Genomic DNA, 24,734 nt, shown 5'->3' on the forward strand with positions numbered 1-24,734 from the left:
AGACAGACAGAGACAGAGACAGAGACAGACAGACAGAGAGAGAGAGAGAGAGAGAGAGAGAGAGAGACAGACAGAGACAGAGACAGAGACAGACAGACAGACAGACAGACAGACAGACACAGACAGACACAGACAGACAGAAAGACAGACAGACAGAAAGACAGACAGACAGAAAGACAGAGGAGACCAACTTTGCCACTCTGTAGACAGTTCAGTAAACGTAGGTTCGTTCCGACAAGTATGTTAGCCTATTCTGTAAACCATAAGAAATTTTCTGTTTGCCTTTCTGCTAATTATTATTATTTCCATTGTGTTTGTTTTGATAGTGATGTAGATGTCAGCCTTTTTATGTTCAGTAGAACACTGAATGAGATTTCCCGCCGACTGGGGGACATACTTCTTGATAGGGATGCCGGTCGTCAAAAGCAACTTCAAACCTGTAGCGTGTGTTCAGGGCAGTTTCGTGAATCCTGGACCGGTGTGACCGGTTATAGTGGTGGTGAGACGTTGGAAGAATTGAACGCAGCGTTTAGACAAGCGATGACCCGGATGAGAGAGGTTGTTTTAGAGAACCATGAACTCCGTGCAAGAGTGATGCTGCTAGAAAAGTGCCAGATGCACGAGAGGGACTTACGTGAATGCTGCGAGCTAGCTGATCCGCAAGAACTCGAAGGAACCAGGGGAAAAGATTCAAAATTGCGCGAAGCAATTGCTCTGTTGGAGGAAGAACTCAGAGAACTGTACGCAAACAACACAAAGCTGAACAGAAGCTTGAAGAAGGCGGGCACTGAATTGTCTGAAGTTTTAAGCGACCTGAAATACGTTGAACATAAAGCCGACGTTTTTGCAAAACAGAAGTTGGATTACGAACTACAAATTGTTGAGTTGGAGGTGAAAGTGAAGGATCTTGAGCGGAAACTTGAATACGCAATACAACAACTCGAAAAAAACGACAAGTTGACTGAAAACGATGAATCTGCATGGTATTCGGGGAATGTAACCTCAGAATACAAAGACGTTCGTTTCGAAAGCATTATAACTAATCCACGGGAAGGTGCCAGTCCTCTGGGTAGGCCTTGTATTGGCGTCGTTTGGATTCGCCGGCCCCTGCCATAAATTAACTCATGCAACGAGTTGCGGAACATACCAATAGTCTTTCTGCAGGTCTATTTAATGTCTGCACGAAATATTGATAAAGAATTGTGGTGATATCCATGTAAAAATGTGGATCGTTTCATCCACGTACCACACAGGACAGCATCTCGTCGACCTTTGGCGTAAGCTTTGGGTACATCGAATGGTTTGACGAAAGAAAATTCGCCACCATTACACCATTGGTATTTTTCCTGTAGGCCTACATCTAATCGACTTCTCACCGGCATTGCTTGTTTTTTTTTATGTCTTGGAGAAGTTATAATTGTTGATTTGAATAAATTACCTCATGGTTTCGAAATAGAGTTCATGGTATAGGGCCAAATTAGTAGATTTTACTGTTTTACCTCGTCGGTAGTGTAGCGTCAGCAAATCCCATGGCTTTACTTGTCTAGAAATTCTAAAAATTCTACATATTATTGTAATATTGTATATCTGGAAACTTTCACAGACTCGGTAAGTGAAGCCATTAAAAAAAATAACATGAAAAAGTAAAAGAGCAATGTCATACCATAGAGCAATATTTCAAGATGAAATGCAACTTTTTTCTGTCTTTACAAAAGAACCTGTGCCATAAAAAAGCTGACCGAGCAGTTTTTCGTATTGCTTTTGATAAAGTCATTGAGCTTCTTAAGAGTTTGGTCAGCACCTCGCTTCTTGTTGAATCACAAAGGTTTCAGACGCACATGTGCCCTTCTGATGATATCTGTGATATTATTGCCAATGAAGACATGTATTTTCCATCGCAGTCCCATGCATGTTGCATAAATCAGCAAATACAAATTAAGGTCTATTCAGAAAATTTTCATCAGGCCTACTTCGAATTATTTACTTACTTACCTATTTATTTATCTACCCAACGGGAATTGTCGGAGAGTTCTTTACGAATACTATATCACTTATCAAAATAATTTATTGAAAAATAGGGTGACAGAGAGGACCATTTGGTTTCCAGCGGAAATGAGTAGGGCAGGCATTTGCCCCCTCACCGTGATACCTGATTTTTTTGTCAGTAGGCTACTGCACTAAAATATTTTTTTCCATTTTTCCCGGGTTACCTATTTGGTATGTGCTTTTCATACCTATCTAGGGGCTGAGAGCATTGTTTCCGTGGTTTAAGGCCGCACACCCACTTGTTTCGCGGTATTAAGCCATCGTCGCCTGTTGGCAGGGTCATAATTTTTTTAGATTAGGCTAACCGTACGTTGGAGAGGGTCATAATTTTTTGAGCAGTTGATATGGGGAGAGTCATTTAGGCTATTTCTGACGAGCATATTCCCAAATCCCCCGGCCCTCCCCTCTGGTAATTTATGTCCAGTCCCTAAGAAGAATGAAAGAGAATCAATTTTGCTGATTTCACAGGCACTGCATTTTTTAGCTTTCACTGTAGGCCCTAAGGTTATCATTTCGTTTAGGTCTAGGCCTAATAGTTAGCATTTTCTTTCTAAAGCACTGAAAGCAGTAGGTTATGAGTTCCATTTTTTTCTTCTCCACCTGCTGATATTGGTTTTTCGCAAAATCCTCCACGCTCAAAGAAGTCATAGTTCTACCCTAAGCTAGACCGCCTAGCTTCTGTAGCTGTAGGGGCGACCTAACTAGAAGTGGGAAGTTCACCCCCCCCCCCCCCCCCCAAAAAAAAAAAAAAATCGTAAAGCAAAAAAATAAATAAATAAATTATGTTGTTCCAATAACGTTTTCAAAAATACGATAGGTAGATAGGCAGGGATTTTTTTTCCAAAAATATTTTAATTTTTATATATACATTTTTCAGGGGTTCAGGGCGTCAAACACTGCCAAACATATTCCAGAAACCAGATATGAACTGAAAATGCTCACGTGTTTCATTATATATTGCATTTATGTGCAAGTTTGAACCTTTGCTACATGCTTTGCTACATTTAAAGAGTTATGATCAACACAATGAATTTCACCACAGATCAAATCTAAAGGTCATTAAGTATTCAAATATGTAATTAGCTGAAATAAAAATAATTAATTTCTTTGAGTACTGTCATTGTATCACAATATAGCATGTGTAATTACCTTTGGTCAAGTCCTTCAAGCTCTATATGCCAAACCGTGAAAGCTTGTTAGCTATTTATGCAAATTATGAATTAGCTGACATGAAAATGCAAAATGACTTTCAATACTGTTATAACCTGGTATAATGATCAATGTACACAGCATGTTTCGCCAAATTTTATCAAGTAAATGCCAGTATATATCCCTAATTTGGAAGGTTCATTAAATATGCATATTGGGAATTGGCTGAAAAAAATGTCAAATGACTTTCAATAATCTTGTATCATAGTATCTTTAATGTACATAGCAAGTTTTGCCAACTTTGGTCAAGTCAAAACAGATAAATATCGCTAATAAATGCGGGATATCGGACCGCAGGCGGGCGAAGATTGCATTATAAGAGCGCCAACCCAACACACCGCATGGACATCACATTTACGAAATCGAAGTCCAAAGTCAACTACGTCATTGTTAGAATAAGAGAGGTTTTCCATCACACGGGAGCATACCACCACAAATTTTGCACAGATGGCGTTGCACTGGCATCGAAAAAGGGTGCATGGGAGCATGGGAACGCGGGCAGTTTCCCTCGCTATGGGTAGGAAATGCATTGAGCAAGACACACTTCCGGGTTCGCAAAAAAACGAGGATCCCATTTACGGGGCGCTCAAATATAACTATTTGCTGTGATACATAGCAGAGGCGTATATGTTTGTGATGCTGAGAATAACATCAGTAAATAAATGACGGGTTTTAAAAGTTGACGTTTTTTGCGATGAAACAGACTTCTGAAGGTAGCTCGCTTGGGGAACACGTCATCCCGGCCGCTGTCCGCTTTGACCCCAGTAATTCACACTGGTTTTGGTCGGCCCCAGGTACCCAAGTCACTTCGACCCCGTACGTACGCAGTGTACGCTGTGTGTTAGGAACGCACACAGGGAATGCACAGCGTACACTGCGTACGTACGCAGGGCTAGCGAGAGAGTTGCCGACATCGACGGTTATTTACGAAAAAAGAATAAAAGACTGGCATTTTGGAAGCGATCGAGTAGCTGAGGTAGGCAGGGATACGACTTGGGCCCAAGAACGCTGAATTTCGGCAGTAATTGGCTTTTTACGTCAAGTCCAAAAAGGATTGAAGTCACCAACTCTACGTACGGGCCTTTGCAGGGCTGTGGTGTGCGGGGCTATTAGCTGTAGCGGAACACACAGCATCGTACGCAGGGCTAAGAACGTATGTACTCATTTCTGGCGATCGAGCAGCGAGGGAAACAATCAATTACCAAGGATAAAGCTAATTTGCTAAACGATATTTTATCTTGAATAGTGAGTTGAATGAGTAATAAAATATCATATTTTAATGTTCAATACGAGGTTGAAACACGGAGGGACCGTGGTTGAAACCAGAGCTATCCAGCTGCAGCTGTAGCCAACCTGGACAAGCACATTTCACAGCGCCCTCAAACAGTCGATGTTTTCACTTGTCATACGCGGCGTAACAGAAAAATTAAAACTTTCATAACTTCATTAATATCCAAGCCACGCCCACCAAAACCTTTTCAGTTCTAGCCATTTGAATTCTGAAGATGTCTACCAAATTTGACTGAAATACGTTCAGCCGTTTTTGAGAAAATGGACCAACAGACAGACAGACACACAGACAGACAGACATCGCTGCGACATATGCCCACGTGTTCACACGTGGGCAAAAAACCTGAAAAAAAGTGTCATAGGGCCTAGGCCTACATATAGGCCTAGGCCTTAAAGGAATGAAAACATAAAAGACATCATCGTTCAAGCTAAAATCAAACGCCAGGTAACTAACGCGTGATTTTACGAGGGTTTTTTTTTGTTCTTTTTTCTTTACTTCCGTGTTTACGTAGCTTTAAAAAGTTTAGGGTCGGCAGGTAAAAAATAGGATAGGCCTAGGATGGGTTTAATAGGCCTATAGGAACAGCACAATTTTTTTGTTCGGCCTGTGATTAAACTTAGGCCAAGGCCTACAGGGCGGCCTCTTTAAAAATGAAGTTTGTGTAAGGCGAGTTGATAAAGAACCTGTTTCCATTGAAGTTTCTTGTGAATGGGTATATGCAAACACGCAAGTATCAGGTTTTTTACATCTGACCAACCCACATACCTTCCACACATATCCTCGCATCTGAACATTCTGTTGTATGCTATATCGTCGCAAAGGATTATGGTATATGGCGGCAAAATCGTTCTATAAGACCGTCTTAGATACGGATAAATCTTTATATGGCTCGATAGATACGTGACCTCAAGCTTACGATTTGGTTTTTTTCTTGACTTTCATCCATTAAAGCTTTACAGAACTTTAAATTACGTAGTAACACCTCTGTTTTTAGAACGTATATGAAATTGCACTGCCTTTGCGAAAAATGTCGTACGAGTAGAAAATTGTTTTGTAATTCTTTTTGGTAAGCTAGGGAGCCTTAAGAATATCCAATATGGCGGATTTAGGGTGTATGTGAATCGTTTAATAGTACTATCATTTAAAATCCAATGCAGCATGGAATTAGCTCCGCAGGTTTGTGCATGCATAACATGAGTTACGAATGCAAAATATATGGATATATGCCATCTAAAAGAAGAGCTGCCTGTGCTTATCTTTGATGTATCCAGCTCACAAATCGGTATTGTTGGCAGGACAGCTGTGCGAGGCGTCCAGCGCTTGAAAGCTATTGCAAGGTTTGTTGTGTGTTGTGGTTGAAGCTTTGTGTACAGTGGACTTGTAGTATTCATATGCAACTCTAACATGTCATCATCGAATAAACGGCGACAAGCCAAAGAACGGCGGACGACAGATCGACCAGGCAGCAAAGGTGAGAACCCAACGGTTCTAACTTCTAGTGTTTATCGTTGCCTTTCCAGTTTTTAAATCCCACGCTGTCCGTTTGCTCAGTAACTGAGCGATGGTACAGTGCAGTTGTGACCTGGTCTGCAAAGGTCAACCAGGATACTCACTTACAATCGCTAAAGGGTCATTTATTCTCCCAGGTAAACTTTCAACGATTGGATCAGTTCAACGCAAACAGATTTCGCAAGAATTCAGAAGCACTGTATAAGAATCTGAACTGTATAGTGTACATTGGGATCACAGCAGTAAAAATATTGCAGATTTCACCTCTGGCTGACCCCTCCCATTGCATTGCCTTTCCACGTTCAGAATTAATTTTTTTTTAATGATGACGTAGATATTTTCTCGAGGTTTAACTCGATATCATGCCATGTTTGGATGTGTATTAAATTATTTCAAATATACATAATGTATACACATATCGCTGTTACCTCCATGCTGTAACTTTTGCTGATTTTTTCCATTGTTTTTTTGTAATTTCAATTGCAAGTTATTATTCTTTTCCAAAAAGTATTTGGAAATTATTTAGCCTGTCATCACAGCATCAACATGTGTGAAATACACTGTTGTTGTTTACATTTAAATTCCTGTCCAGACCAGAATTCACTTATCAACAACAAAACTGCATATGCACAAATTGAGTTGACAAGCTCAACATTGTGGATCTCCGCATGCTTTTGGGATTATTAGAACAAGAAATTTAAGAGCAAAAATCGTGAAAAAATCATCAAACATTACAGCTACTGGTCCTTCCAGTATTAAAGGTTTGCCAAATTTTCATGATGATTTTGGTGTTTTGATTTGTAATATCATTAACCCTTTGAGTGCCAAAGTCAATTTTTGTTGCCATTACAAAACATACCTCAGTCAATTTTTGTCAGATTTTTGCCAAAATTTTAATAAAAGACTGTGGCCAATGCAATGTTATGTTTGTTTAGTCCAAAATTATCAAAAAAATTACAGAAAAGTTCTTAAAAATGGTGAAATGTTGCACTAAAATTTTGGTGGGAAAAAATACAGCACTCGAAGGGTTAAATCTCTGTTACATACTGTAAAATCTGCAAATTGAACTGAATGTCATGTTCATTTGATTTTTACAGGAAATGAAATGCTGACAGAAGAAATGGCAAAAAGGTCTGGTATAGATCCAAACCCCCTGAGGGGGAAGGTATTTTATTTAGACCTACATAACTATGGCAAGGCAAGTAACCTGGAAAAGGACATCATTGAGCTTGGAGGGGTAAGTCCAAAAATCTAAACCATCACTTGTTTTACCAGCTGAGTTTTAGAAAACTTTGTAAAGAACAAAGGATTTTAGTATTTTAAGTTAACATCAGCTAGACCATTGAAGTTAGTCTACTGGCATGATCATTGATATGATCATAGACCCTCGAGGGTCTATGGTATGATCTTTACCTCAAATTTTCAGTTTTCACAGACATTCATGTACACTGTACAACATGCAGAATGTTGAACACCATCGGCAGGAGTTTTCTTGATTGGCCATGACAAGTGTTCTTTGTCATGTGTTGTGTCATGCTAAGTCTTTAGGGAAACAAGACCAGGAGATTTCTTTTAGTTTTCATCATTTACTGATGTAAAATTTTATTTGACCTCTTTTGAAAAAACAGGAAGGCTAACTCACCTGTTGACTGTAGGGTACAATAGGATTACACTTTCAATGTTGATCATTTTCAAAAATTGAAATGCTTACGTGTATTTGTACCCATATCAATCCTTTTGGTCCATGTTATCTTATGATGCGAGTAACTTCTTTTATTTCTGACTGAAATCTGAAGCCTTAGATATAATTAACATTATATATACATGTACAGTTTGCTAGACTCGTGTAATACTTTACATTCAGCACCAAGGCAATCTTTGGTTTGAAATCCCCAATGTAAAGTTTTTACATGTAGATGCTAGCATCAATTTTACATAGATTGTCCTTCATTACCATGAGCTATACTCTTTTTTTCAAGTATCTGATCATGTTTTTGCCATTAATAATGACACAATGATTTGGGTCTTTTGGGGGGGGAGGGGGTCAGTGATCATGAAAAATTATGCCGTAAAGTGTACATGTATGGTATGTAATGGTTCTTGAAGAGTCCCACAATTCATTTGCCTGTGATCATTACAATAACCAGTAAAAAGATAATTTCCATTCTTACATCTACAGGTAATTGAAAAATTTCTATGCAAAGAGGTCACCCATGTAATCACCAATCGCAAGGAGATGTTGAATGTGAGTGGTGATGCTGTGGGTGCATCCACTCCAAGTCCAGCCATGTCCATTCCCAGCCCCAGTGCAGCCAACTTGAAAAGGTAAAACACAAAATGTAGATATGTTGGGTATTGCTACCACATGGATAGTGTACAATACACGTAGAACAGTGTTTTCAGCAATGATGAAAGGTGACTACAGGATTTTGAAAAAGTATTGCTGGCAGTGCTCACCCCTGAATGTAGCTTTGGCAAAGTTAGTGTCAAAGCCCATGAACTCACCATTGAACTTAAAGCCAAGTACATAGCTTTATAGGGAACCAATCATTCACTGTTATTTCCACTTTGATTCAACCAAGCAGAATACACAACCTGTTGAATAATCACATTGAAAACCAAATCAATGAAAATCATTACCAATAATATGGAGTTTATTTCCTTGCCAAAGTGATGTAATTATGACAACTCCGTTTCCAATTCAATAGTTTCTGCATTAGAAAGTATAATGTCTGGCTGGGTTTGTATAATCATTTTTCTCACACAGTTCATCTGCCAAGGGGACACTGGATTCCCCTCAGATGGTGGACTCACCAAACAGCAACGATGGCAAAGGTAAAGACACAAGCGTTGTTGCCAGAGGAAAAGCTATTGCCCAGAAAGCAGTTACCACACAGGTAAGGTCATCTCATTTGTCGGAGGTCATGTGTGATTCCAGAGTCTTTGACTTGCATTTTTTTCCTGGGCATTTTAATGGAACATTCCTCAGGAAATATTTCCTGCTGAGGTTGTGCTCGGACAGATATTTCCAAGGCAGTCTTCAGATTTGATTCAACAGTACACAGTTGCTGTGATAAATCCCAACATCTGTAAATGGGAAAGAACCTGTAAAGTTAATGAGGTCAATTCATTATGTAGATATAGACAAAAAAAAAAGCCCATACAGTATACTGACAAATTTGACAGTGAGATCCGTCATCAACAGCACATACATGTATTTGTGTATCTCATGGCAGTGCCATGGTAACAGCAGATCTTTCTAGCCTGGGAAGACACTTCAGTATGAAATGATGATTTACACTCTGTTACGAAGACATCTATCGCTGGCACTAACTGACATGTCACAAGAATTTACAATGTATATCCAACCACATAACTAACTGTAAGTTGGTTGTTGTATTTATTGCAGAGTAAGGGAAGTACAGATGTGCTGACTAATGCAAAGAATTGGGGAGCCAAAATCAAACGACTAGAAAGTATCCTTTAAAAGCTAAGGTTGTATGGTGTTGGTAAGGTTTGTGTCCAAAGCAGTCAATCATGTGTATACATAACACATGTGACTTGACAAAATCAAGATACTTGTCCAGTGACTTTGATGGAATCAGTCCACTTTCAGTTTCAACATATGATGAAGAAATCAGTTTGCCCCACACAAAGCAGATTTACAGTCCAACCAGTGTTACTGCATTTTACATATCTGTATCATCAGTGCACTGGCATTCCAGAATTCCTAATTCTTTCAGGTCCTTATGAAAACGTATGATATGTGATTATCTCCAAGGCTGCCCATTATCAAAACCAGTGAGAACTGATGTACATTCTAATGATATTGGAAATTATTTATAATGATAGCGATTTTTGACAAAATTTACATATTTGTATTTGATGTAATGAAGGGTTTGGGAAAAAGTTTTACCAGAGAAGTGATGTGCACTGAGTGGTTTGCAGGTACACCGAACGGCCATACAGTACATGCAGATTTTTGACATTACCCACATCCAATATGGCTTCTCCAAGTTTTGCAACTGCCCAAGTTTGGCCATTGGCAGCTGTCTCATTGTACAGTCCAGCTATTCAGATTTGAAACTTTAAAAATTGTCTTGGATCAGTGTGTCACTATGGTATAAGAGAATTTGCCCCATATCTGAATATACATGTACATACATTGATATATCATTAGAAATCCTTAACAATGCTACAGAAGTTGTTGAGTACATCACTCAGTACAAAGAAAGATTAGGTGTACCGGATGCAAAGAAAAAGGTAAGATTTTTTGCTTACATAAACATGTAGTTTTTCTTATCGTGTATCATATGGTTAACCCAGTCCCTCTGGTCTTCCAATTTCATTGTGTGCAAATGCTCTACATAACAAATACTATATGGACCTTAGTTTGGTCAATTTAATGTTTGTTTGATGTTTGTTTTAGACTCGAACTTCGAAAAGTTGTGGAAAAGGTGGACCCTCAAGAAAAGGTAAGATGATTGGTAACTACTTCTAGATAAATTGATCGCACTTTGTATTTGATTGATGTTTTCTAGCTTTGGTTAGCTGAGTATTGAGCTGTGACTGTATGAAATAAAACCTGCTTGATTGCCATTTTGCCATGTGTTGTACATGTAGATCTATTAGCCAGTTGGTGGGATAACAAACACATACACACACACACTCACGCAAACTGGATTTATGTGCTATTTATTGTTGCTGCTGACTAATGAATTCAGGTACAGATGTACAAGGGATTTCTTGCATAACTGATTCAGTATCTATGTGCATGAAGTGTACAATAGGCAATTAAATGTATCATTTAGTTCACTACATTTTCACTATGACAATATTCAGGTTTAATATTCATTAGTGAGGTACTGAAATATACCAGGAGTCACACCTATTTTCTACGGAATGGTCTTTAATATCCTTCCATTTCCCAAAAATACCTCGTGTGCTTTTGACATCTTTAATCAAGTCATGGGTATAATAGTTTTCATACGTTTGAAAGTTCAACAAAGTGAGATAGGTGCATCAAAGAAGTCATTAAATTGTCTACATACGTTTGTATGTCAATGTGGAAAATACAGTCTGAATACCAACTGTACAGTACTAAAAGAGTTGCCTTAGACTTATACATGTGCACAGGGTAAAATTTGAACGAGACATGGTGTAAAGCAGATTAATATGTTTTGGCCACCGTTCATTTGAAGTACATGGTCTGATATTGTAGGTCGCACAGTGAAGACTCCATACTTGAAAGTTGAAGATAGCAGTCGGTAAGTTATGTAGCATTTACTCTTTGACTGCCTCACTATCTTCAAAAAATATTCAAATTTTGCATATCAGCTGTGGATGCAGCTATATATTTTTTCTTCTTTCAATACTTGTCTTCATAATATCCAAGAAAAGGCAACATACCATACCACTTCACTCTACTGACTTGGCCAGGGAAGTGATAGGGCTAATAGGATAAGGATTAACCTTTCACCCCCAGTTCCCTGTATACAGGTCAACCACAGGGGGTTGTCTACATGTCCATCCCCAGGGGTGGGGAGGTGTTTTGTTGTATCGCTAATAAAGATATATTCTACCAACCTTTGGTGTTTCGGTCTTAACTTAGCACTGCCCTTGACAATCTTGCGTATACGTTTTATCAACATGCTGAGTCTATTATCTGATGAGTTTGAGTGCCTAATTAGCCAAAGTAATCAAGGGTAAATTACTAATCTGTGGACGCTCTCACCAGATTATCACCGGATTAAATATGACAAAGTCAATAACGAACGCACCAGCAAGGTATAACTGAAGAAAGGGCTGAAACTCTCAAAAGCCGTGTCCAGAGGTGGTCCGTAAAAGTAGTGGACACTTTATATTCATGTATTCAGAAACAAACAGAAGGCAAAACAAACTTGAATATTCATTTGTAAACGAACAGGTCGGAAAGGAGGACCTCCCAGGAATGCGTGGTATGTGTTGAACACACCTTGGTAACGTATCGGAGATGTGTTTATACTCTTCCTGCTGGCCCGGCAAAAACCACGTTGGTCGACGTGCCTAACACCGCATCGAACTGAATCAGACTTCATGGGTATATTGAAAAATTCCGTGTTAGTCGAGAACAAGAACGGAAAAGACTTTATTAACTCGACGTTCGAGCTCGCCTTCAACTTGTCCAGTTTATCAACTGCGTTCTTGCAATACGTACACTTTTGTATTAGTCTTCTTTTTCAAATATTAAAAGACATGTTTTACATACGACCGATTGTGTGCTGTGCAGTACAAGCAGTGTTGTGGTTGGTGACTACGTGCCTGCAGATTTTATACACCGCGGTATTTTGCTTTGAATTTTTCAATTGACCCCATGTGCTAAGTTAAAACACAAACAAGAAGGTCGAGTGTTCTCTCTGCAAACAAAAGCATTTCGAACACGAACGATTCTGATATCTTGACCTCAACATTACCATGGATGTAACATCCATGACATTACTAGCTACGCAGCTCGAAAGTTATGCTCGGAAACAGGACGGGAACATTAGTCAAAGCCGGATTTTGCATGGAAAGCATGCAATGTACTGCATACTGCTTATGCTCCCTTGGGTCTGAGACTCCGCCCTCTCGGCCATAAACGTCATTGAGCTGCAAAGAATATGATAGTGCAGTCGCGTGAATCTGTGTATATTTTGATACATTATTTTATCAATCCTTATACTCAACTACCTAACGCATCAAACAAGGGTCATGTCAGGTTCTTAGGAGTTCTCCAAAAGACATATAATCGATTAGTGTCGCGGAATGATTTTCACCAGGTTTGAGAACTAATAAATAATTGGTAGTCAGTGTGTCTTCGCATATCAAATCGACAAGTGTATTAGTAACCTTGAGGGATCACATCCTTCACGGTAAAATTGTCTTTATACAAAACACATTTTCGAGAAAGCTGACGTGCAAGGGAAAGACACAGCAACTGAGTCCGACGGAGGCGCAAAAAAACAGTGCATTCGCATTTGTGTCCGATGTACACATCTCTGTTATTCCATTCTATCAGTCGACAAAGCCTAAGTCAAATTGTAGTGAACTCTGAGCAAAATCCCACACAACATGTAAAGGCGAGAGGGTGGGTGGCCATATGATGATGGATTGCATAAACTTCGAAGTCTAACATCCTTAACTATAAAGCTGCGGTTTTATACAGAAACACATTTTTGGTAAAGCGAATGTGCGAGGGAAAGACGGGGAAAGACATCGTGATCGCGCGACTGAGTTCGACAGCAGCGCAAGAAGTGTTTCCCCGACAGTCAGACATATACAGTATGCTATATCATGCATTTCTAAAGCGTGTCCAAACGTTGACATAAAAAGATATGTCCAAAAGGTTTTGATTATATATAGTTATTACATTGTTACGCAGGGTTTCACGCGGGTTCAAAAACTGACATAAAAAGATATGGTGTCCAAAAAAATTCGTTTTATTCAGCTGACTGATTTATCGTCTTTGCTATGGCCTAAACATCCCCGTTTTCGTTCGACAAGACCGTGACATCAATATCTCCCCAACGTATAGATCAACCTGGTTGAGTATTTATACTGTGCTTCCAATGTGTCTTCGCAGCTTTCATCTCGTCTTGAAACGAATAAGCATATATAAGGCATGAAAATACTTTTGCCGACTAGTCAGTTTTTATGTAACAAGCGGCGAGTTTCCTCCCCCAAACGATGACCGGCTGTAGTCAAAAACACATAGATTGTCATGTCTGTGTTTATAAACACCGATGAGCTTGACCCTCGATCCCAAAGCATGTTGGCTAATTTGTTTACCTCTATCGATCATGTGGGCTTAAACTAAACATTTCTAAGGTCAAAGGTTTCTAGTTCCGGCTTCCGGTCTGACGGACCACATCGGGACACTGACTCCACCACTTCGATTAGTGTTCTATTGCTCAAAGAAGCAACCGACGAAGGCATAAATTTGCCTGTCCCCGTTTAAACATGTCAGAAAACTGTTGACGTTCGAAAAATTAGGAAATGTTCATTGTAAAGTAGATTTCTGTGAACATTGCTTTGAGAGTTTCAGCCCTTTCTTCAGTTATACCTTGCTGGTGCGTTCGTTGTTGACTTTGTCAAATTTAATCCGGTGATAATCTGGTGAGAGCGTCCACAGATTAGTAATTACCTTGATTACTTTGGCTAACTAGGCACTCAAACTCATCATATAATAGACGCAGCATGTTGATAAAACGTATACGCAAGATTGTCAAGGGCAGTCCTAAGTTAAGACGAAATACCAAAGGTTGGTAGAATATATCTTTATTAGCGATACAACGAAACACCTACCCACCCCTGGGGACGGACATGTAGACAACGCCCTGTGGTCCAACTTTACCATATAAAACAATGGATTTGGGACAAACCATGGTGGTGAAAGGGTTAAACCCAAGCCCTGTATTTAGTGTGATTTCCTCATACGTGTCCCCAGCTGTGTCATCTGTACTGTTACCAAAATGAGACAAGGCCATCCTTTGTTAAGTATCCTTGCACCCCCAGCCCAAGTTGGAAATGGGGTGAGGCATTCAAGTGGCAGGTGCAATTGAAATGTTCTGTTGTACAGGGAGATAGAAGTTGGATAATTGGAAAGCAACATCATGCAACAAGTGTCCCAGTATAATGATGTGTGTGTGATTCTTGGGTAACATGAGTTTTGGAACATACATTTTTAGGTTATAAACAGCAGACGCGTTTGCCCAGATTTGTTTGACATCTTTTGACCTGTTCACCCCAATTCCCTGTAAACAGGTCCATAATCACCATTGATAACAATGGGTTTTGGCTAAACCATGGTGGTGAAAGGGTTAAACAAGTAGCTGCTACGTTGTGTAAGCACCCTGCTGATATACATGTACTTTTTACATTTTCCTCATACCAACAGCCATTACAGACCTGTTGTCAAAGAAATATCCCAGTGGCCAGTTGTTGGTTTGGACACAACACCAGGGGCGTGTCCCTATGATGGCATTGCCTATGATGATGACAATGGTGCTGAGAGGAGTGAAGACAGGGGCAATAGAGAACAAGGGGAAGCTAGAAAGTCACAGAGTTCACCATCAAGGTCAGTGAGAAGCAAATGCTTCTCAAGTTTTCTAAGAATGCACACTATGTTGTTAGTGTAATTCTGTAAGTGTGCAGGCCCTAGTTTCTTTTGAACTTCCATAAACACTAATTATAGCATTCACCCCCTTTCACCATGATGCAATAATGCTACTGCCAACATTCATAGTAATAATACTAAACATAGATATTGTTGTAAGATTGGAGAGTATTAAGTTGTTCTACTGGCTGAAAATTGTGAGTTTGTAAGAATAACAGCTAAAATAAGATCATAATGCAAAACTGAAAAACAAAGTTCAACCTTCAACTGAAACTTTTCCATGTGTTATGAATCTTGTGATGGTAAATCAACATACACTGTACTTGTGTGATTGCTCTTGGCATTTTTTGTAACTCCCCTCTCAATAACAGGAAGGTGCGTCTGATGACAGCGGGAGAAGCAAGGAAACAGGCTGAAGCAAGGCTTGCCAAGAAACAAAAGAGAGGATACTGTGAATGCTGTCAAATACAGTACACAGATTTAGAGCTGGTGAGTTATACACCAATGGTCTTTCCTGTATTTATCTCACAACATGTACTATGTTGTGAGATGGGTAATGTAATGCCTCCAATCACTTCAAATATTTGGAGTCAGATGCTTTCTTAAGTTATATGAAAATCATTGCAAAGTAGAACGATTTTCAGCATCAGACAGTGCATTGATATATATTTAAATCACTGTTATGCGGTTTAGTGATTTATTTCTTAAAACCTGATTTCCTATGTAAAACATGTAATTTTTAAGGATTTAATAAATCCTGAAGTCGTCTAGTTTAAAATAGTTCCAGTTCACTTTCGGTCAAATGACTGTGCTGCCCACTAAGTCATCAACAAGTGACCATTGAATCCTAAGGGGAGCGCAACGTCAATAAATACGGCATGTAATGAAGAGCTAATGAGTTTTAACTATGCCAGCCTCTGGGGTAGACTTTACAGGTACATCTTCTTTTATGCCATTTTCTGCAGCATTTAAAAAGTGACACCCATCAAGCGTTTGTAAGTAAACCCAGAAACTACGTAAGCCTGGATGCTATGGTATCAGAAGGTCCTAACATGGAAAGATTCCTTGAAGATGTCCTCAAGTTTCACTCGCAAGCAAAAGAACAACTTGACAAGTAAGTCAAATTTACATACATCCACCACTTCTCCTTTGCCCACTGGTACCATTATTGATATCACTTCTTGCCACTGAGGAAGAAATCATTTTAAAAAATACATTGAATCCATAAAACAAACATAAAAAGAAATTCAATATGAATTGAAAATGATTGCCATAACTTAATTCTTCAGAATGAATATCAGCAGGATATGTATAGTATGTTTTTGCAAAGGAAAAAATACAAATTCTCTCTCTGGATATTTCTTGAAAATTTAATGCAGTTATGTCATGACGGCAAATCTTGTTAACTTTATCACAACCAAGTACTACTTATCAAATTGTAGCTCCACTCTACCAGATCATGAAAATGCCTTCAAAGTGTGTGTGAATGTGCATCATAACATTTTACATTGTCCTTTTCCAATTTTAGAATCCAAGAGTTCGAAGAAGATGCAGTACGTCTTTTGACTCCACCACGTCAAAGGGTCAAACCTCAAAGGGGTAAAGAGAAAAACCAGGATGCTAAAGGCTCGTCACCTTCCCCGGCGCAGAGGAAAATCAGCCTGAATGATACAAGTTTGGAAATCGGCGGCACCGTGGCAAGAGAGGATCCAACTGCACATCTAAACTCCACACCTCAGGAAGCCCATCATCGTCAGACAGACGGCACAGGCGACAAACTGGCAAGGCCCAGCAGGGACACTCAGAATTCAAATGCCAACAACGTGCAACTCAGTCACATCTCAGGGAGTGGACAAGTCAAGCAAGGGAACTCATCCACAAAGAAGGCTGGAGCTGCTGGCGGACTAGGGAATCAAAGGTGCAAAGACAAAGACATTAAGCAAGATTGTGTGAATCACGAGGACAAGGACAGTGATAATGAGGGCAGGAGAGACCAAATAATTCAAAGTGCAATACCGTCCCATGGAGCTCTCGATGAGAAAGGGGGATCGCAGGGCTCTGATAAAAAACGTAAAGCCACCGAGGAAAGCAAGAACTCTTCACCGAAAAAGAAAACAAGGAAAGAAAGGGAGGCTGCCAGAGAGCAACAGACACAAGAAGACAAAGATGGGGAAGTGTCACAAAGGCAAGTTACCGCACCAAAACCAAGCCCGTCCAGGAATGTTGCCAAAAGAGCCTCTGGCACTGCAAAAGGGGACAAGAACCGTAAAAACCAAACCATCAACAAGATATTGTCAAAGAGCAGTGGAAAGCAACCAAAAGATGACATCAGTAAGGATGTCAAAAAGGCGCCATCTAGGACAGTGTCATCACCTGCTGGTGGCAGTAAAGAACGTCAAAAGCATCCTGGCGTGTCTGAGAGCAATCAATGCACTGACACAGGAAAGCAAGGCCAGGCTGGAACATCGACGTCACCTAAAAAGATTGCACGTGTGCCTTCTTCACCTGTCAAATCGAAGACTCGAGAACGTCAGCCATCAATCAGTAGAATATTTTCCAGTGAGCTGAGCATAGAGGAATTCTCTGGATTTACTCAGAGTGATATCGAGAGGACTAAGAACCATCTTGAGGAACTGAAGGCGATGATGAGCGCCTTTGATGTTGTGGTCCTTCCATCAGAGCCAGACCCAATCGAAGAGGGCGACAGCGACGTCTTTGTTGTAAACCCTGAAGATGGCAAAGCTGAAACTATGTCATACCGTTCAGGAGTGTCTGATTGGGACAATTGTTTGTCAGGGTTTCTCGAAAGAAGGGTGTCGACAACGTCAGTGCGTTTGACTTCGCTTGACGAGGACAGCGCGAAAGAAAACCGCCTCCAGAGCAGCATATGTTTTACAGAGAGTTCAGTGCACAAGAGCCCATCAAAGCCACAGACTTGTCACACAGCTGTCCCATCAAGTGGAGGATTTGCTGTTCCACGGAGTGTTTCAGTTCCGCGGAGGAGGACAGTCGACAGGCAGGATAGTGTTGGAAGGAAAACTGTTGAGAGACTTGACAGTGTTGGAAACAGAACTTTAGATAGGCTCCCTAGTGTTGGAAGCACATCCAAGTCACAGGAATTGGATTCCCACAGTCGGTCTGCCTTTGAAAAGTTCAGCGAGTCAGGCACAGAGACATCCTTTGGAATGTCGTCTTCAATGCTGTCGAACATCAGAGAGCAGAGACTCTTACTTGCAGAACGGCAGCGACAGAAAGCCCTAGAACTGGAGAGGGCTAAACAGCTGCAGAAAGAAAGAGAAGAGGAAAGGAGGAAACGGCTTCTGAAAGAATGGGAACAAAAATTGACAGAAAGGCAGTCACAGCAAAGTACGCAAGTTCTGAAAAGTCCTGCCAAAGAACCGTGTAGTTCAAACTCAAAGACCATCATTCCAAGCTCACAGTCTTCTCAGGATCATTTCAAAAGACCTTTGGACAGTACTACCACTGTTGTTGGGATGGCCAAACACTGCAGAACTCTAAGTTGGCCGACATCTTCAGGCGCACACAACATCTTAAAAAGAACTGTCAGCAACACTGAAACAAGCATGACAAGAGAGCAAGGAGGGAGCGATCACAGTCACGTCGATCAACTTCAAGAAGGTGCGTTGGTTGATCGTGAAATACCATCGGACAGTGACAGCGGGAGAGTAGACATCGCTGATGACAATTCCAGATCTCCAGTTTTCAAGAAAGGCATCAAAAATGGGAAGCAGCTCCCGTCTTGCTCTCCCACCTTTAAGAAGGGGGTAAGGAATGCCCAGGAGTTTGCAGCAATACGGGAGACGCCAAAGAGAAAAGCCAAAGTGCCGACATCATCTCCCAAATGGAAAGCCTCTGAGGTGTTCTCAAGCCCTCGAAGGAAGAGACAAAGCAGGAAAACTTCGGTCTCGCCAAGAAAATCAGCGCGGAAGTCACTCATGAATGAGAACAAACCATTGAACTGGCCGGTCGGTGTGCCTTACACCGCAGAAGATGGAATTATTCTTGAACAGCTGGTTTTGGATGAAAGTGACCACGAGGTAGACTTCCCCATCCTTGAGAATTCAAGTCCGTTGAAGTGCGAGGCCCTAATGGCTGTGTCCCCGATCAAGACGGTTCAGAGTCTGAGGACGAGCCCGGGTAAACCCAGTCCTCTTCAGCTCCGAACCGATACCAATGCACAAACATCTGGTGAAGCAGTCAGTCGGGCCAAGAGGAGAATTTTTGACCAGTCTCCTGAAAATTACGGACACCAGGTAGGGTATTTCAATGAACACGTCACCAGGAGTGCACCAGAACTTAAATATAAAAGCCAGTCAACACCGAGAAAAAGGCACGGTACCCCAAGGAAATCTCCGTCCAAATCACCGTCAACTCCTCTGAGGGGATCGTTCTCTCCAAGGACTCCAAAACGAAGGAAATGTCATTCTTTGCCAGTCAGCCCAAGTTCACTGTCACCAGTTTTCCAGTACGGATCCGGGCAGAGGCATCCGACGTGGAAGAAACCCAGGTTCTCCATGGAAATTCTGCATCCCTCCTGGCGGAAGGGTGCATTTACGAGAAGGGTGACCAGAAATATGTTCAGGCGGAGTGCTACTCCGTCAGCAATGACCGCAAGGAGGAATCTGTCAAACACCATCAAACAGTTTGACTCGTATTCTTTCAAAGACACAGACAGTTTGGCCAGTATTCGTATCAAGTAGCTTCTCTATCTATTTTTAACTTTTCTCTCAGGGCAAAGAGGTCAATGATCAACAGTTCTACCAGTGCCTTCATGACACTATGCAACTCAAAAACAGTGTGGTGCGCTAGACAATAACCAATGTGATGCCCTCGCGTATGCCCCATCTCATCAATCCTCATGTGCTTCTGGCAGACTGTAATGTATGCTAATAGATGTATATGAAAAAGACAGGCTCTTAATATTTATGATATGCATTGAATATTCATGCATTGTGGTGTGTTAAATATATGAAAAGAATATTTGTGTAGTACATGTGCATGAATGTGCATGATTTCTACAACTTTTTATTTAAATTGAAAACGCTGTAAATAGGAACGAGTTATGGAACTTTTAACATACAGTACTGTGAAATGTGAACATTTCCAACAACTGGACATTGCCTATAGTTTTTTTAAATTTTTTTGCAAAACATATTTCCTCTTTCTGTCTGCACTTACCCCATGCGCACTTTGTTACCCTCCCTGTAGCTGTACTTCATGTTATGTATTCTTTGGAAAGTGAGTGAGAAGTAAAGAATAAGCAAGTGCTGTGTAAATGCTTTCGAGAGAGAAATTTTATTTCACAGTTGAGATTGGCTTACTCATGAGTTTTAGTCGTGTGTGTTGTTTGTACTGTGGTATCTTATCGCACAGTACCTTGTAATCCTTTTCTTTCAAAGTCGTTGGAAATTGCATTTCAGCATGCCAAGAAGCTGGTGTTCAAGGTCTATCATCAATGACAATCAGAAAATAACTTGATCAGTCGTGAGAAAGCATTTCATGCACAGAAACATGCTAAAAAAATAGTGCCTTTTCCTTTTAACTCATATACACATACACAGTATTGATACTGTATAAACGTTTGTGGTATGTGTAAAGCTTTTATACACCAAGATGGTTTTGTGGTGGTATGTCTTCAATTGTGAAATGATTTCATCAGTTATGTGTCACGGTCTGTTGACATATTTGTTGCGTTCAGTCTACAAATATCATTTATGCTTAAAGCATGAAAGCGGAGCATTCATTTATGTATGAGTGTTTTAATGAGGATTGTTTTAGTATGCAATGATGGAGACAATGAGTCATCAATGGAGCATACCTCATATACATCTGATGCTCTAATCTACATGTATCCCCTGAATAGCGAAAGGTATGCTGTGTATGATGTAAATGCTACTGAAGTCAAGCTGTGAACCTTCCAACGATGTCTCAGTTTCCTTATATGATGTCCTATGTCAACACTGAAATAAAAAACCATCATTTGACCAAACCATAATGTTGGCATGAATAAAATCATACAGAATTGTAAATCAGCATTATGACTGCTAATGTCAGTAAAAAAGGCATAATGGCAAGTGTATTGTGTTCTCTTGTCCCTGCATAATGCAGCGTATATTTTCTGTTTTCATACAAAGTAGCAACTGTGTCAAAGTGAGTACATTGGGAGTTGGATAATAGGTTCAAAAACCGATTGAATAACTGTTAAAATCTCTTGGCTTCTTCGCCACTCCACTGTCTTTCATTTTCCTCGGTGCCATGCTTTGACCACAAAGCAGTGCAGGTGGAATTGGAGACAGAATAAGAATTACTTGAGAATTACAAGCAAAGTGCCATAGTTAATCATAGCAAGAAAAATCTGGGTCAGTGCCAGTTGTTTGTGGACAGTTTCCAGTGACTCTGTCTGTTTACACAAAGTAGTGATTAGTTTCACACCAAAAGAACCATTTTGTAGGCATTGATATCAGACTCTATCAACAGTAATGTAGTTTAAAAGCACGGGATGAAAGATGCAATATCTGACAATGTTCAGTTCAAGGAAATTCCTTTTGTGTTTAACACATCTATGGAAGATGAATTTATGAAGTTTATCATGGAAGGTAAATGTGTATGACACACAAGGTCTATATGCTTCTGGAAAATCCTTGAATGTACTGTGATTGCAAATGTTTCTTATATTTTTGTGAATGTACACTTGTAAGTTTCTTCTCAAATTTCTTTTAGGACCTTGCATTATATGTTGAGTGAGTTTGCTATTTCAAAGCAGAATATCATGTTCACCTGTGTTTTCATATGTGCTTTGAATTCAACATTTGACTGAAACACTGATAGTTTTATTTTGCAGCAAAGTCTGTCTTTTACTTACTAAAAAAGTTGTTTTATGCCCTTGCCAAGTTTTTTTTCAACATTCTCTCAATCCAGAATTTCCAAGTGAAAATGTTCAGCCCCAAACTGCCGTTTACTATGTCATAGCACAACATTGCTGCAACTCCCCTCAAATTATCCACTCACCAGAAAATGTCTCCACACTTTTCTCTGTTTCAGTTTCTCTCCCCTGATACTTGATAACTTGAAGTCAAATATGCATGGATATTAGAGTGATATTAAAATCCTTGGCATGAGTGAAGGTTATTGGAAACAAACCATTGAATGTGTATTAACAATGTTTTCCTATATCGCCACTGGCAAGGGACTCTATATCAAACCCAAGTGACTCCCTTGGCAACTTGTTATTAAAAACCAAGTGACTCCCTAGGTAACCAATGTTTTTTATAAGGTTGCCTATATCCCCCACTAATCTTCACTGATGTTGTGGATATCCAAACTACTTGTATTCATGATGAAAAGTGATGTTATCAGTATTTCAGTATTTGGTGTTGAACAAAATAATGCAATCATGTGCTTTGGGAATCCTAGGCATATGTGCTGTGTCCAGAAATGTACAGGAGCACATTGAAGAAAGCAGAACACTTAATTACAGTATGACAGGACAATTCTAGTGACACTTTCCATTCTACAAGTGTCGACAACATCCTTACTCTCTGTCCTCATTTTATGCAAAATCAAATTTTAACGTTAAAGCAAGTATGACACATATGCATGATACTTCGTATGAAATGTGATAATCTACCCACTCTCATCCCAATAACAGTCATTTAGTCATCAAATTGGTAACAATATATACCTCAACCATTTGCCTTTGGGCATTCTATGTCGTTCTCCTTGCAGTTTGGGTTTTCCCTCCTTTTCACAGTAGTTTTTTTTTCTGTTGTTACAGTAACTAATTGGCTTGTTCTTTTTAAGTTCAAACAATTAAAAATCTGGTATCTTGCCAGAATATGACAGTGGGGCAACTGAAGGGGTCAATGTTCAGGCTAAATGAGATTGTCTATCTGCCTTGGGCGTCATTCTCAAACTTCCATGGTGATCAGATTTCTGAGTTTAACTTCACTTTAGACCTACATTGTACAAGCACGAAAAATAATACGATCAAGCCTATGCATGTTATCTTTGGACAATACAGTGTGAGTATACACATCAGTTTAATAAGAATGTACTGTGAGTGCAAATATTTCTTCTATTTTTGTGAAAGTACACTTTATCATCCAGCTTTTTTAGTGTCACACTTTTTGGTTGCACATGACATTTTAACCAGTATCAGCAGAGTACCGAGTTATAAATACTGTGGTTCTATAAAGAGAACCTAAATCTTTTTATCTCCACAAATCATTGTTTCACTTGTTGATCCATTGAAACACATTGTCTTTCATAAAAACTAGACTTGTTTAAGATGAAAATTTGCCAATCTAATTTTCAATTAAAATGATTTCTTCATTTCGACAACCTGTTAAATCTGTTGTGAGAGTGTGTCTTTAGCCCCACCATCCCACTTTAATCGTGCGTAATTTCCTCAAAATATCTACCACAGCATGGGGGGGGGGGGGGGGGGCGATGGACTCTCAGGTCTTTGTATGCCACGATTGCAGTAATATGGGGGAAAATCACATCCTTCCGACGTCCATCTAATACGCTTCAGCATTTTTAGCTGAACTGTAAGGTTGTTGTGTACTGTGAAAACTAGCTCTGATCTATTTAGTGAGTGAGACCAGGGGTCAGGCAAAAAATGAACATTATGAGAGGTACTGAATAAATGGGCATTGCACAAAAATTTGTTTTGTTTTCATCACACCGAATGGCAATATTTTATTTGAATGTTAATTTTTCTAAAGTTTCTGTGTTAAGAGGGGAGACCTGCACTTTGGTTGATTATAAACAACAAAAACAAATGAACAACAAAAACTATCGGAGACTTATGTTCACTGTGATTGAACAAAATTTCAAAACTGGAGAAGAATCAAACGTGACTGATATTACAACAGGGAAACCAGGATAAACAAAAACACAAAACAAACAAACAAGTAATAAATATCAAATAAACAACTAGCAGACAAAAATCCAATAAATAAATATAAAAGAAAACAATAAATTGAATAAGAATTGAAATAATTGACTGAACAACACTTGGAACTTCAAAACCCACTGTGGGAGTATGGACAGTGACACTGACATAGCATTTGGAATACTGCTATGTTGCATGTGCTGTTTGGTCAATTATTTCAGTTCTTTTTCAATTTATTGTTTTCTCTTTATATATATATATATATATATATATATATATATATATATATATATATATATATATATATATATATATATATATATATATATATTATATATATATATATATATATATATATATATATATATATATATATATATATATATATATATATATATATATATATATATTTACTTGGGTTTATGTTTGTTATTTGTTTATTTATTACTTATTTGTTTTTGGTTGGTTGGTTGTTATTTGTTTGTATTGTTATTTGGTTGTATTTTTGTTTGTTTATTAAGCCTGGCTTTCCTGTTATTTTACCTTCAAAAGTATGTGGTATGAAAACACAAGAAGAGAGTCCTACAAATTCTCATCAAAAGATTATTATGTAATGGATCCGTCACTGA

General features: G+C 39.4%; 1 protein-coding gene across 2 annotated transcripts; it reads left to right on the forward strand.

Annotated features, from left to right (window-relative positions):
• Window positions 1-5,629: 5,629 nt before the first annotated feature.
• On the forward strand, window positions 5,630-23,558 carry LOC139140603 (transcriptional regulator ATRX-like). Of its 2 annotated transcripts, none has more exons than XM_070709948.1 (12): window positions 5,630-6,017; window positions 7,153-7,292; window positions 8,235-8,380; window positions 8,823-8,952; window positions 9,465-9,531; window positions 10,257-10,318; window positions 10,485-10,530; window positions 11,277-11,322; window positions 14,970-15,149; window positions 15,560-15,677; window positions 16,154-16,302; window positions 16,717-23,558. In XM_070709948.1, exons 1-12 carry the CDS (start codon window positions 5,951-5,953, stop codon window positions 19,907-19,909), a joined length of 4,344 nt encoding a protein of 1,447 aa, XP_070566049.1. In that variant the 5' UTR covers window positions 5,630-5,950; the 3' UTR covers window positions 19,910-23,558. The 2 variants fall into 2 exon arrangements, with proteins under 2 accessions (XP_070566049.1, XP_070566050.1); XM_070709949.1 differs by having other exon boundaries at window positions 5,747-5,883.
• Window positions 23,559-24,734: the final 1,176 nt, after the last annotated feature.

This window comes from Ptychodera flava, chromosome 9 (assembly GCF_041260155.1).
Source record: "Ptychodera flava strain L36383 chromosome 9, AS_Pfla_20210202, whole genome shotgun sequence".
Lineage (NCBI taxonomy): Eukaryota > Metazoa > Hemichordata > Enteropneusta > Ptychoderidae > Ptychodera > Ptychodera flava.